The sequence below is a fragment of the Euleptes europaea genome, chromosome 10 (assembly GCF_029931775.1).
Source record: "Euleptes europaea isolate rEulEur1 chromosome 10, rEulEur1.hap1, whole genome shotgun sequence".
NCBI classification, from domain to species: domain Eukaryota; kingdom Metazoa; phylum Chordata; class Lepidosauria; order Squamata; family Sphaerodactylidae; genus Euleptes; species Euleptes europaea.
The window spans coordinates 14,713,512-14,728,704 of record NC_079321.1 but is presented as its reverse complement, the minus strand read 5'-3'; the positions used below and the strand labels follow the sequence as shown (position 1 = coordinate 14,728,704).

At 45.4% G+C, this 15,193-nt stretch overlaps 1 protein-coding gene across 1 annotated transcript in view; it reads right to left on the bottom strand.

The window, feature by feature from the left end:
* Nucleotides 1-15,193, bottom strand: part of COL6A3 (collagen type VI alpha 3 chain) — a 106,801-nt gene that overhangs the window by 54,000 nt on the left and 37,608 nt on the right. The window contains exons 9-15 of the mRNA XM_056856863.1: nucleotides 12,126-12,732; nucleotides 8,511-8,523; nucleotides 6,691-7,293; nucleotides 5,757-6,103; nucleotides 3,423-3,501; nucleotides 2,876-3,021; nucleotides 1,559-1,651 (exon numbers count right to left, since the gene is read on the bottom strand). Of these exons, the coding sequence (XP_056712841.1) occupies nucleotides 1,559-1,651; nucleotides 2,876-3,021; nucleotides 3,423-3,501; nucleotides 5,757-6,103; nucleotides 6,691-7,293; nucleotides 8,511-8,523; nucleotides 12,126-12,732 (1,888 nt within the window). The remainder of the gene's footprint in view (nucleotides 1-1,558; nucleotides 1,652-2,875; nucleotides 3,022-3,422; nucleotides 3,502-5,756; nucleotides 6,104-6,690; nucleotides 7,294-8,510; nucleotides 8,524-12,125; nucleotides 12,733-15,193) is intronic.

The following is a 15,193-nucleotide window of genomic DNA, read 5'->3' as shown; positions in this document are numbered from 1 at the left end:
TACTACTTTTATAAATAACAAACTGATTGTGCTAAACAAACAATCTGACCATGACCTTAGTGAATCTTGGTTTATCTATCTTTTTGCTCGTTGGGTCTAATGAAGAGTTCTTGGTTGATCTTAATAAAAAACATATTCCACAACAGTTGTTTTCGGATTTTTTCAATGGAACAACATGATTACCCACAATCTTTGCCTATTTCAGGAAATGCCAAACAACCAGCAAAGAGAAGGCTTCTCCAGCTCGTGGAAGATGACTTTCAAATGGGTCTTTGCTTTTGATGGTTGCATACCTCCAACCGTTACGTTATACTATCCTGTTTGGCTTCTATCGATCTTTTCCTAGTGCATGACCAAAATTTAATCTCCGGTTTTGTTAGTACAAGGGCTATCACCTTTTTTTCTACTCTCCGCCTTACAAGAGAGGTTTCTGTAAAGTCACTTTGTGTCACTATATGAACGCCTAGATGAAGACATTTAGGGAAGACATTAAACTACCTGCTAACGTTTTTAGTCTCAAAGGGAGAGTAGATTTCTGTTTTGTTTCTTTGTGCGTTTTGAAACCTATTTTACACCAAATACCACTTAATCCAATGAAGTCTCTAATGCATCCTGTATTACACCATGACTTCAGTGGATTCTGTTTCAGTCAGCACTGCAGTAGCACAATCCTGAGTGGGGGGTTAGTTGGGCCTGAGCAGCTAGCCAGCCCGAAAGTACAATAAAAAAATGTAATTTAATGCTACACCACCCTTTTTGCCGGCACAAGTCTTGCCCTTCCTTTTACAAATTTCAAATCCTATAAACAGATAACAGGTAAGATGAAAGGCTGATCAGCTTATTTGTGAGACCTGAAGTTATCACAAATACAATCAGTGGCAAATTATTCCCTGTGCCATGAGAGAAGGGGATGCACAAAGTTCTTTGTTCATTGGTATTTCACTTGTTCTTGTTATATCATGTTATCCTCAAGCACAGCCATGCTCAGATCTTGGCTAGATGTGTCCCTGTCAGAGCACACACACCCCCAGCACCCCCAAGGAGGAGGCCAGGGCTACAGAACGCAGGCAAAATGAATATTCGCACCAGTTCTGAATGTGGTAATTTCCCATTGCTGAAATGTTAAGAATTTAAAACCCATAAGTTCTATTTTTCCCATCAAAGAGTTTGAAATCTGTCCCAAAATCCAAATGTTATTAGGCAAGACTGAAGACATATCTAGAAATTTGTTTCTCTATTGATAAACAAAGATCCAGGCAGCTACTTGATATAGGTTGGGGGGACTTCCAGTGCCCTCTTGCCCTGGGCTCAAAGTCCTGAAGCTACCCTGAGTGGGATTTTGACAATCCGCCTGTCCATTGCCAATCCCCAGACCATACCGCAAACTTCTGGGGGTGGGGTGGTGGTGGAAGTAATGTGAGTTTGCAGTTTGCTAGAAACTCCTGTGGAGATGCAAAACTACTTGGGCAGTTCTTAGGATTCCAGCCAAAGAACCACCCTTCCCCCCAAAAAAACCCCTGTATGCTGGATTTCCAAAGAAGAGATTAAAACACCTCACCTTTGGTCCAGCGGTACCTGGCAATCCCCTGTCCCCCCACTGTCCAGAACATTTGCATGGAACCCCACAGCACGCTCTTTCTGCAACGTTGTCCTGGGAAAGAAAGAAAAGCCAGTGGTAAAAACAGAAAGCAGGTCAAATCTCTCCCACCAAGGGAAAACAACTGCACAGGCCATTTCTTAAAGTTCATACATGGATACTCAGAACCATATCATAGCCAAATCTAACAAATCAGGCCTGTTCTGCCTTGCTATTTATGCAGGGGGCATATGTGGCAACACCCCCTTAGAAATACACCATGCCCCCTTTGTCCTTTCAGTTTGTGTTTCAAACAAAGTAAATCACAAGCCCTTTTCTTTATACATACAGAGTTAAAAGGGGGGATGACCCCCGAAATGTCTCAGAGAGAACAAGAGAGGGAAGATAATGCCAGAGATCTTGTGCTGAATCATTAAATTGAAATGTTAAAATCATGAGAAAAACATGAGATGTAAAGTTCCCAAAGAAATTGTTCAGCACTTCACTCATTAAATATAATGTCGTGGAAAATACTGTCTAGTACACAGGTCAGCAACAAGCTAAATGTGACTCAATATGGAACCAAAATATGACTCTTTAAAAAAAATGAAATCTGAAGTTATATGGTATACTGGAGAGATGGGTAGGATGCTGGAATAACCATTTTGTGCATGGAAGGAAAATGAGAGTAAAGGGTTTTAAAGGGAAATGAACAGAGGTAAACAGTTGCCAGTACTCAAGTGTACAGTTGCCAGAGTACTGAAATAATTACACAAAGTGCTCCTGGGTATATTTATTACTTGAGAACTTGTGTGAGCCACTTCCTTATAATGGGGTTCAACTGCACAACTTTATGAACTGTTAATCAAAAAGGCCAATTATCAGTAATTTATACGGTTGCCAACCTCCAGATACTAGCTGGAGATTTCCTGCTATTACAACTGATCTCCAGCTGATAGAAATCAGTTCACCTGGAGAAAAGGGCCGCTTTGGCAGTTGGACTCTATGGCAATAAAGTCCTTCCCCTCCGCCCCAAAAACCTCCCGCCGGTGGCGAAGAGGGAACTGGCAACCCTAGTAATTTTGGATATTTTCAGATATGCAAATGAACCCTCCCCCTCCCCCTGGCTCTTGGTTGTTCTCTTGCTCTGAATATTGATGTCTTTTGGCTCTTTAAATAAAAAAAGGTTGCAGACTCCTGCTGCAGTACCCAGTAAATGTATCACTGATCCTGTGCTTGAGGGACCCCAACCGAGAGAACCTGGATAAATGAGATATTCCAAAAACAACAACAACATACCAGTTGCTCTGCCAATTCAAACTGCAAAGCCATGTCATTAACTAGAAGAGGCCGGTTATAAGTAAAGCCACGTCCAAACTCCAGCTTCATCACATCCTCAAAGTTTGGTACTCGCTCCAGCCCAACAAGCATGAAAGCCTTGACCCCTGAAAAATTGGAAGGAAAAAGCCATCATTTTTTAGTCTCTCTGCTTACTGCGCAGTCCAGCGAGAATCCATCCAGAAGAACATGGCTATGAAGCTCAGGGGTGAGATCATGGGGGAATACATGACGTACCCAGGGCGAAAGCCCCCCAGGACGCCGGCGCGGGGCTTTGTGCCGGTGGGAGGATGGCACCGGGAGGATGGCGTCTGGGTCCCCCCACCAGCGTCCATGCCACCCTGGATGGCATAAGTAGCACAGGCGCCGGTGCAGGGGGCACGAACGCTGGCGCAGCCCCTTCCTGGCCTCCTAAGGACTTTCATCTGGGTCTGGAATGGGCTGCTAGAAACCCAAATCTTAGTGACTTAACAGGTCAACGTGAAAATACAGCCTTATAGTACAACACCTTCTCTCTTTAGAGCAGCCGACGCAGCCTGTAACTCTTCCTTAGAGCCGTCAATGCCATCAGTCAAGTGTATCACCACCTGAGGACGAAAATCTTTTAAGTTAATCACCAGTTGTGAATTACGTGACATTATAGTGAAAACAGCAGCGAAATCCTTGTCTGTTATTGAGATGAGACTGGCCGAAAATGCCCCGTTTTCAGAAGGGCACTGATGCCATCTTCCCATGCCCAAGCAGGGAGCATCAGCTAGACAACCTTTCCAGGGTGCCAAATGAAGGAGCAAAAGAATACAGGCCACTCCGTCTTCCACTGCCACCAAACCAATCCTGCTGAATCCAGCCCACACAGACCACATTTTAACGGAGGACTGCAACGGCCTTTGTGTACTATGAATGAGTGTCTTCATTACAGCATAGGGATATATTGTTTTGGTTGTCAACCTCCAGGTATTAGCTGGAGATCTCCTGCTATTACAACTGATCTCCCGCCAACAAAGATCAGTTCGCCTGGAGAAAATGGCCGCTTTGGCAATTGGACTCTATGGCTTTGAAGTCCCTCCCCTCCCCAAACCCCGCCCTCCTCAGGCTCCCCCAAAAAAACCTCCTGCTGGTGGCGAAGTGGGACCTGGCAAAGAGGGACCTGACAAATACAAGCTACACTTATAACACACAGTTGATAAGGGAACCTCTTGGTTATAACTGAGGACAGCCACAGGTGTTACCAATGCTGGCCTCCCTACCTTGCCCCCTCTTTTTCTGGTATTTAGTACAATTATGCTGGAGGGGGTGGCCTATCTGCTTGTTTGACACAGCAGGTGCTGCAAGAATCGTGCACTATTTTTAGTTTTAATGTTTGGAAATTTAGCTAGAAGGGAGGGCTAGAAATTTAAAAAATAAATAACTAGATAAAGGAGAGGGGAATATTCTCACACGTTCCCAGACAGACAATCAAGATGGTAGCCCAAGATGGTAGACCATCAAGATGGTCTGCCAAGATGCTCTTGCCGGGTTGGGGACTTCTTTCACAATGGCTGCCTCCTCTTGTGGTGAGCACAACGTATCCATCCATGCAGTCAGCAGCCCACAGCACAACCAGGCAGCTGGGTTTCAGGTGGGATAACACACATTATTGAGACCCGTTATTATTGAGACTCAACAATGCGCATTATTGGCCCATTACGGTTGCCTCTGCTTGACAATAGAGGGGCACAAATGCTGTTTATCCCTAGCCAATTGCTGCCTGAGCGCCATAGCTGTCATGAGTAACCAGGCAGACTCTCGGCCACTAGGACAACAGGGAGAGAGCAGGAAAGTTCTGTCAGTTCTGTCTACAGAAGCCTCAAAACCCCTAAAATAATCCCTACCTTTCTACTCTTCTGTTCCTCCAGGCAGAAAAGTCAGATTTATATCTGACAGCATTTTGTTACAGAAAACAGGAGAAATGACTCAACATCTTGTAAAAATAACAGGATGAATGGCCACCATATGTAGAAAAGACATGACATTTATGCAGTGACCTACCTGGTTAGAAAGCAGGAGAGTCTGGGTATGATCAGGCACTTATTGGTTTACATCAGGGAATTTGGCAAGGAGTCATTGGTAAGGGGACTCAGGTAGTAACCAGTAAAGAAATGTGTAAGGTTTGAAGTCACGGTGTGACCAATCATTTAGTGAAGGATTGTGAAGGAAACATAAGAATTTGCAAATCCTAATGTCTCATTTGGATCCAAGAATCACAACCACTGGAGCCAGATCTACACAGACTGTCAGACAATGCAAGCTGGATCTCTTCACCAAAATTATGAGTCCATGGAGAAAAATGCAACTTATCGTCCCTCAACAGCATATTCCATGTGCTCTTACGTATAACTACCGGTAATGTATCTGACTAGATCACTACAGTCATTTACTTGGGTATTAAGACCTCCAACTCCAGTGATTTGTTTGCTAGATCCCGGGTAAGGCAGGTGTACGTTTGCCAATATTAGTAATATTTAGAGCTGTTGGAAAATGGTCAGCAAAGAAAAATGTGTACGTATTCATTTAAACCACAGCCATTTCCTTTCTGTATCTAGAACAAAATTCAGATGCTGCAAGTGATTAGGGTCAAGATGCTCCAGAGTGGGTTTTCTTTTCGTGATTGACAATTTTGTTTAACTTCTGAATTGTCACCACCAAGCAATATTTGGAATCATGACAAACAGTAGAAACCCAGCCTTACAGACAATTTACAAGTTGCAAAGTGAACAGTTTTATGGGTTCTAATTTTCTATTTTCTATCACCCCAAATCTGAGGGATTTTCTCCCGTAAAATGATAACAGCATCCAGACCTACCTTCACACTTCCAGTGGGAGCTGTTGCAAACTTATTCTGATAAGATCTGAGAGTCTCAGCAGTTAGAACATATGGACCCCCAGTGTTCAAGGCTTGGAACTTTTCAAACAACTCTGGCTGATACTCGGAAAAGTCAAACGCTTCCACTACTCCAGAGCGAGTCTGCGCCATAACAGCCACCCGTACTGAAGGGTTCTGATTGGGAGTGCAACTAATTCTCTGTATTTGAATAATCCTGTTTAGAATGTCCTCAACCTTTGATTCAAGAACCCTCTGCACCGTGAATATACTTTGCCGCGGTCCAACATCTGTGACATCAAATCCAATTATAATGTCCAGATTGCAATCTAGGAAGAAAAAAGTAACGATTTTACACAGAGTAGAGAAAATGACAACCTAGCGACAGAAATGTTTACAGAATTGTACGGAGCAGAAAAAGAATAGCATTTAGTTTTTGTGCAGAGACTTGTTGCTGTCTCTGTAATAACCGTATATCTAATTTTGAATCAAGAAGAAGAAGAAGAAGAAGAGGAGGAGGAGGAGGAGGAGGAGGAGTTGGTTTTTATATGCAGACTTTCTCTACCACATAAGAATCAACTGGCTTACAATCACCTTTCCTCCCCCTCCCCACAACAGACACCCTGTGAGGTAGGTGGGGCTGAGAGAGCTCTAAGAGAACTGTGACTAGCCCAAGGTCACCCAGCTGGCTTCATGTGTAGGAGCAAGGAAACCAACCCAGTTCACCAGATTACCCTCCGCCGCTCAAGTGGAGGAGTGGGGAATCAAACCCGGTTCTCCCGATTAGAGTCCACCACTCCAAACCACCGCTCTTAACTATGCTGGCTCTCTCTTATCGTGTACCGCAACGATAACCCTGAGCAGACATTCAAGAATGGGATGCTCCAAAAATGACTCTTCAAAGGGCAGCAGTTACCTCTGGAGACTTCCCCCACGACTGTGCACAGCTGCTTTCTCATGACGTCAGCCATCGTCACCAAGACGGCCTCGTTCAACTCAGAGAGGCCAGCAGTCGTCGGAGACCTGAACGCCGTGGTGGAGTCCGTGGAGAGCAGGGCAACTTCCCCCTGGTCGATGTTCCTCACCCCGACCGCAAACACCTTGGCGCCTGTCCGCGACAGCGCTGAGGCAGCTGCTTGCGCATCATCGTCCGGCCTGCCTCCTGTGATGAGGAAAGCAATCTGAGGGACCTTCTGCTCGGCCCGGCTCCCGGCCTCCTTCACAAAGTGCTTTGCTTGGGCGTGCTTGATGGCAGCTCCGGCATTGGAGACTCTGCCCCCTTTGTAGGCCACTTTTTCGATCGCATCTATGATCTGCTCTTTGTTGGAGAAGTCTTTCAGGAAGAATTCGTCATCCACGTCTGAGTTGTACTGGATTAAGCCAACCTGGATGGAATCCCCTTCGTCATAAATAGCGTCGACTAAGCCCGATACGAAGTCAGTAACTTCTTGGAAATTGTTCCTTCCAAAGTTAATGGAGCTATCCAGCAAAAACACAATGTCGGCTTGTTTTTTACCATCTAAAAGGTTGGGGAGAAGAAGAAGAAACTTTTTACTAAATTCACTTCACATCAATCTGCTATCAGGGAATCTACACGGTTTGCAGCTGTGACACCAAACCCATAAAATGTGGCCTCAAATTAGAATTGTGATATTTACTTTACAAGCAAAGCAAATTTATTGCTGCCGTGGTTGGGAAGATACTCTCTAAAATAGGCCAGTGCTTTCTCTGAGAAGTCTGGAATTGGAAGGAGTGGATTTCGGCAACTGCCATTAGCTCTTTTTCCTTTGTGTTTTGTAGTGCCGTACCGCTTTTAACAGTAGTAGTAATTTATGAGAGCTAGTGTGGCAAAGTGGTTAAGAGTGGAGGACTCTAATGTGGAGAACAGGTTCAATTCCCCCACTCCTCCACAGGAAGCCTGCTGGGTGACCCTGGGCCAGTCACAGTTCTCTCTGAACTCTCTCAGCCCACCAAGAGGCAGGCAATGGCAAAACCACCTCCAAAAGTATTTTGCCTTGAAAACCCTATGGGGTCGCCATAAATCAGCTGTGACTTGACAGCAAAATCACATCACAGTAATTTATGGCTGAATACCATACATCAGCTGTACTGGATCAAAGTAGCTTTTTGACCCACTGTGATTATCACCCTATGCTGAGGCAGTGGACAGGTTCCATGTTTCGAGGAAGAAGAAGAGTTGGTTTTTATATGCCAACTTTCTCTACCACTTAAGGGAGACCGGCTTACAGTCTTCCCCTCCCCACAACAGACACCCTGTGAAGAAGGTGGGGCTGAGAGACCTCTATCAGAGCTGTGACTTGCCCAAGGTCGCCAAGTTGGCTTCATGTGTAGGAGTGGGGAAACAAATCGAGTTCACCAGATTAGCCTCCACCACTCATGTGGAGGAGTGGGGAATCAAACCCGGTTCTCCAGATCAGAGTCCACAGCTCCAAACCACCGCTCTTAAACCACTACACCTCGCTGGACACAGTGAGTGAGCCTGGCTGAAAGAGAAGCTCAGCATTTGGCTCTCTGACTACACACTATTCCAAGTTCTTCCCTGGATCTTCCAGGGAGCTTCGTAACAAGTGCCTACTTCCTAGTTAAGCACCAGGGCAGCTCAGATTGTATTTGCTGCCCCCACAAGACAGAATATAGGCCATTTATGCATGGGAGGTTTTGCTTTGGATTTGCAGCTCTCGTGAAGCACATTTTCCCCAACCAAATTCTCAAAACTCTGCATGGGGGGCTTATTGTTGAGTTTTAAAATTCGGGTGGGGGAAATGTGCATCTAGAGAGTGGCAAATCCAAAGCAAAACCTCCCGTGCATATTTTAAGACATTATGTCAGGTATGCAAATCTAGAAGAAAAATATCCCACAGAATGCAACAGCCAAGAAACAAGTTCTGTTTCGGGAGGAATCTAATTGAAAAAGCAATTTCCCTTCTGAAAGCACTTTCTCGGTCAGAGAAAAACCACTTTCCCTTCTCCGCTGGAATCTTTCTCCTGACTCTATTAAACTTTATAACAAGTTCAACACAAAGAATGTCTTGTTTTCATTACTACCTCAGTGCAGACGCTTTTCGTATTTTGACATCCTCCATAGAATGAAAAAGGCCTCTTATCATATCGTATAATACACAACCTCCCACAGTTCTGTCCCACCCTTCCAGTCTTCAGTCACTCTTCCAAGAAACACACAACCCAGGAAGTGATATGGAAACGTGTGCTGGCTCGGTTCTCAGGGATTCCCCTAAGTTCTGGGGTAGGTTGGGGCAAAACAGGCTGGAATCTAAGGCACAACTCAAGGAACTAGGATCACTTCCACTTACTGGAGAACCTTTAGGTAAAGGTAGTCCCCTGTGCAAGCACCAGGTCATTACTGACCCATGGGGTGATGTCACCTCCCAACGTTTGCTAGGCAGACTATGTTTACGGGGTGGTTTGCCATTGCCTTCCCCAGTCGTCTACACTTTACCCCCATCAAGCTGGGTACTCATTTTATCGACTTCGGAAGGATGGAAGGCTGAGTCAACCTGAAACCGACTTCCGTTGGGCTCGAACTCAGGTCGGGAGCACAGCTTTTGACTGCAGTACTGCAGCTTACCACTTGCACCACGGGGCTGCATGGAAAACCTTTATTGCCTCCCATATTAGTGAACTATTGTAATTTTTTTTGGGGGGGGGGTCAAAACCTGACATTGGGTGGCCATTCAGAAGGGATCTCAGGGGGGTGTGGTAGGCAGGCAACACATTTTGGGAAGAAGGAAAGTAGCTTGAGTAAGCAGGCCTAGCACTCGGCCCCTTACTCTACCATGCTGTTAGAGGCAGAGGCGTAACTGGGGAGGGGGGATTGAAGAGGGAAGCCGCCGCCCCTGTGGTATACAGAAAGGACGGCAGAACTGCCTCTCTTGTAGGCGCCTCTGTGCGAGGTAGGAGAGGCGGTTCCGCCGCCCTCTCTGCATGCCACAGGGGTGGTGGCTGCCCTCCTCACTGCCACCCCCAGTTACGTCCCTGGGGAGGTATCTGCTCCTATCAAGGAGTGTAATGCCTGAAATCATTATATGCTATGGGAAATGTATTGGAAATGTATTCTTTGATTTGAAATATATTCTTTGTACTCAGTAAAGTATATCTGCACTCATGAACATGCCACACTCAGCATATTAGAGGCGGCTTGTATAGTTACACCAAGCACTTGCATATGTTACGGGCCTCAAGTATAAGAGGCCCACTGTTGCTCCTTAGTTAGAAGCTAATTAAAGAATCCATAGATGGCTTTAGTATGCTTGCATAAGCTGGTTTTCCAGAGATAAGAACCAGCCAGGAACCCTCTTAGTTAGCCTTGGCAGCTGCCAGGGTCCAAGATAAGAAGAACTGCAGTAATTTAGGATCAAATAGAGAAGCACCTGACCATGAGGGTCTTCACTGCTCATCAGTGAGAATGAGATCACCATTTCTATGTAACACCTCCGAATCTCTAATAGGGTATTCAAATCCTTAAATATCTATTATTGGTTCTATGTATTGACACCATATATTTCGTCTTTTGTACCTCCCATTACCAAAGATTATATCCGTGCTTGCACTCCTTTGATGTTTTGTGTGACTTGTCCTGCGCGGTTGGGGCAATTTTCACCCGGTGTGTCTATTGGGCCTAATAAACAAACTGCTTTGAACCATCAACCTCCTACCGGGTTATTGTCATTGGGAATTGATGCAATAACACAGGCATATCAGAAGCAGTCCATCCTCATGTAGAGAAAACAAATTCATTTATTCAATGAGGCAGTCTGGCCTAATGACTCTATGCCCTTCCTGCAACCACTCTCTCTCTTTCTCCATCTTTCTCTGTCCTCCATTGTTGATGAGTCGCTTCCCGATCTCTTGCTCTTCCTTGCGTCCCTCAGTTATTCTTCCTGTCTTGGGTTGCCAGTATAAGGCTGGCAACTGCTGGGGTGGGGGGGACCTCACTGACCCCATCACAGGCAACACGCTGATGTCACTTCCAGCATGACCGGAAGTGACATTCGTGTATCGCTGGTGACACTCTAGCATTCTGCTGAAACTGCGGCTTAACCAGAGAGTTTTGACCAATGCTAGAGCGTCGATGGCAACGTGCCGCAGTCACTTCTGGTTGCAATGGAAGTGACATCAACACATGGGGACGCTGGCAAACAGCCTCCCATTTCACCCCATTTTCCTCCTGCTGTCCAACTGAGTAGAAACAGGGAGGGACTGCTGGGGGGTGGGAGATCCCTGCAGGAAGTTGGCAACGCTATTTGCTGCCTGTTTCTTGACTTCATTATTGAGGAGGCAGGGTAAGCCGGGTAATGGGGCTGGGGAAAATACTTAAACTCTCTATTCCCCCCACCCCAAAGCCTTAATCTTATACAGTATATTTAATCAATTCAATATCGTTATTTGTTTTTACATATTGAATGTTCAATAGAGTATGAAATGTTTCCTCTTACAGAAATTATTCAACACATTGTAATGAAAAATATAAAAGTTAACAGGCCTTTCCATATTCAGAGTGTTTGGATTTTTGTCAATATGGTTCAACTAAATGAAGAAGAAGAAGAAGAAGAAGAAGAAGAAGAAGAAGAAGAAGAAGAAGAAGAAGAAGAAGAAGAAGAAGAAAAGGAAGAAGAAGAAGAGTTGGTTTTTATATGCCGATCTTCTCTACCACTTAAGGAAGAATCAAACCGGCTTACAATCACCTTCCCTTCTCCTCCCCACAACAGACACCCTGTGAGGTAGGTGGGGCTGAGAGTGTGTGACTAGTCCAACATCACCCAGCTGGCTTCAGGTGTAGGAGCGGGGAAACCAACCCGGTTCACCAGATTAGCATTGGCCGCTCATGTGGGGAAGTGCAGAATCTAACCCAGTTCTCAAGATCAGAGTCCACCGCTCCAAACCACTGCTCTTAACCACTGCACCACGCTGGCTCCATATGCAAACATGGGTTGCCACCTCTGACTTGGGAAAGTCCTGGAGATCTTGGGGCTATTCCTGAGGAGGGGAAGGAACTTAGGAAGGATGTGATGCCACAAACTCCGCCCTCCAAAGCTGCCATTTCCTCCAGGGGAATTGACACAAAAGGGATGTTGTAGGCATTGGAGAGAACCAGCTATGCATTTTGAGCTTTGCTTTTCCCTGGAGCACTGCTACAGAAACAATTATTCAGTATTTTAAAGGGTTTGTCCTTTGGCAGTGGTAGTCGCTGATGTGAAAAGAGACAGCGATGCTCTGGCTGTGTGCAACACTCTTATCTCCCATCCAATAAAAACCCAAACAAAACTAAAAATTCAACATTTTACTTTGGAACAAAAAAGACTGACCAACAACTGGAATGTCTGGTTCCGTTGGTGGCTCTGGAAGTTGCTGAAATGATGCATAGATCTTCCTCTCTACTGCTGGGAGTTCTGTAAACTCTTTGATGACAAATGTACTCCTGGGAGCGCCGGTAATCCTTTGTAGCTCAGCACTATCTGCATTTCTTGCTCCTACGCCCAGACTTTTAATTCCAGACACCTGCAACGCACTGGACGGCCTGCTGATGTCGTCTTGGGATCTCCCTCCAAGAAGGAGAACCAAATGCTGCGGGACTCCGTCTTCTCGTCTGCTTCCTGCCGACTTAACAAAGATGTTCTTTGCAACATAATCCAACGCTTTCCCAACATTCAAAGGAGCTCCTCCTCTGAACCGTAAGCGGCGGGTAGCAGTAACCGCATCACTTTTGGATTTGCAGTCTCTTAAATATAATTCAGGGAACACATCGTTGCTGAACTGGACCAAACCAACCCTCACTTTGCGTTCACCAACATCCAACTGCGTGATAAACCGCAGAATGAAATCTCGAATGTGGGCGATGCTGCCGGACCCGACACCGGTAGAACTGTCAATAAGGAAGACAATGTCCTTGGCGTCACTGTCAAAAACTGCAGGGGGAGGGGGGGAGATAAAGGAAAGCTAATTGTCATTGGTCAGATTCTTACACAAGGGGAAACATAATTTACATGCACCAAATCTTAACTACATAATTAATATGTACTTTTCTCAACTAACCACTTATAGATACTACACATACATCAAGGCATCCCTATTTCCAGGGCAAGTTTGAAAGAGATTAATGATTTCCTCACACCAACAAGCTAAAGTCTATCCGTCTGTCTCTCGAGCTATATTGATCAACTGATCAATAGATTGAGCAAGTGTTCCTGGTGTGGTGCCCGTGGGCATCATTGTGCCCGCTGATACATGTCCTGGTGCCCACCAAGTGTTTTCAGAAAGCGGGTGGGGCCAGGTGGGGCTTTTGCCTAGTAAGGTTTCTGATTGGCCAATGGAGGTTTGATTGGCTGTGCAAACTTTTAAAAATGTGGCTTTAGCAGTAGCTGCCCCCACAGCACAAGGATCTTCACTGTGTGGCTGAATGTAAGCTGGAGCAGCCATTTTGTGGCTGGCTCCACCTCCTGTGGCAGCCATTTTGTGGCTGGCTCCACCTCCTGTGGCAGCCATTTTGTGGTTGTGCCCACCACACTATCAGAATTCCAAAGGTGATCTCAGGCTGGGAAAGGTTGGGGATCCCAGAGATACATATAGACACCTCAACTTAGACACTTGGGTTAGATATGTTCTTGTTGGTTTGAGGAAATTGTTTGTTTCTTCCCAAACTCACCAGCAAGTAGGAATGCTACACATTTAGTGATAGACATCTTCAATGGAGGAACAAGCCATGTTTGACTGCTATGATCCACATGAGCCAAACCTCAATCTTTGCCCGGCTGCTGTCCACTAGAGATACTGTGAATTTTACCATGAACATATTTGATAATCAAACTTCGCATGTTTGAAGGTGTCGAGCAGACATGACTCAATCACCCTGTTTGCTTCATGCCGAACAACCACAGACACCTGCCGAACAGGTTTGCATCTGGTCTTTGCAAAACTGAGTATGCACAAAGGTGCCGCCAATGTGAACTGATTGGCAGAAACTGGAACTAGAGACTATTTAGACACTGAATAAAACATAGCATTTATTTATGACTGCTTTATATGATTTGTGACTGATTTAATTGCCCATTTAACACATTGCTTGCTGAGCAGGGCAGTGGTGCAGGAAGGATGGGGCAAGGAGGATGAGGCTCATTTTGGGGTTTTTTTAGGGGGGGAATGCCTGCATAGGTTGTGATTACTGATTAGGGTTTCCCTGCCGTGCAAATGAGGCAATTCTTAACGGCGTACAGCGTTCCTTCGGATCAATGATATTGCGCATGCGTGAAAAAAAAGGGCAGGGGAGGCAGGGAAGCATCAGTGAGGTAGACATGGCGCAGTGCTCCCCCACGCTCCTCCTTGCGATATGACGATAAACCGTCTTGGGAGCAGTCTTAACAGGCACGGTGCGATCTGAAATGAAGAATACGCATCCAAAACACACACACCGAGCACAATGATAATATGCTGTAAATTGTTGGTGCGATAAGCCTCCTGGTTAGGAAGGAATAGAGTGACACAACCTGCCAAGCAGCCGTGAGGGGACTGCCAAACTGGTCATTAAAAACCAGCTCCCTATTCACGACTGGCGAACAGGATATGAACCAAACTGGCAACTGTCTGAGCATCCCTACTGTTCACCTCAAAGGTCTGTCAAACAGATTTGCTACTGCACAGTAGGTGTGGAGGTGCAGTTTTATTTCTTTGTGGTGGAGGAATTTCGTTTCTTCGCCTTGCTGGGGTGTTTGCATCTGCGCGGTAGGGTCATGGATGGTTGGATCAGGTAAATAAATGAGCTATGCCTCCCATAAGGCTGTGCATAAATGCACATGCACAATATAACACTGATAACGCAGACTTAAAGGAACACCAAACAGCAATAAAGTGTTTGTAATTGTCAGCAACTGATTTGCTCAACTATATGTTTATACCAGTGGTTCCCAAAGTGGGCATCACCACCCCCTTGGGGAGGTGGTATTACCTAGAGGGCACTAAGAGGCAAGGGGGCAGCAGGGGTGCTAGAGGCGGGCCCCTTCAACTGTGCTGTTCACTAATTCGTAATAGATCAAGCTATGGTACCATGCTGGCAAATGTGGTGGGAACTATCAAAAAATTTTCCCAGGCTTTGAAGAGCTGGTACCATTGGTTCATCAGTTTTGTTGAATAAATTTCTTTTATTATTATTTCTTTTTATACAAGTTTCAAATATATATTTCTTTTTCTACATACATTGTTTGTATAACGTATTCTTTTCTTATTCCCTTCCATCCCACCCATCCCCCTCCCTAACCCCACTCCTTCTTCTTATAATTTTTAGTCTCTTAACCCCAGCCACGGGCACAAAGTCTGAATCTTCCACCGAATGTCTTTTCTTCCTTCCATTGATATCCACTCTAAATAGGTCTTCCATCTACTCGTGATTT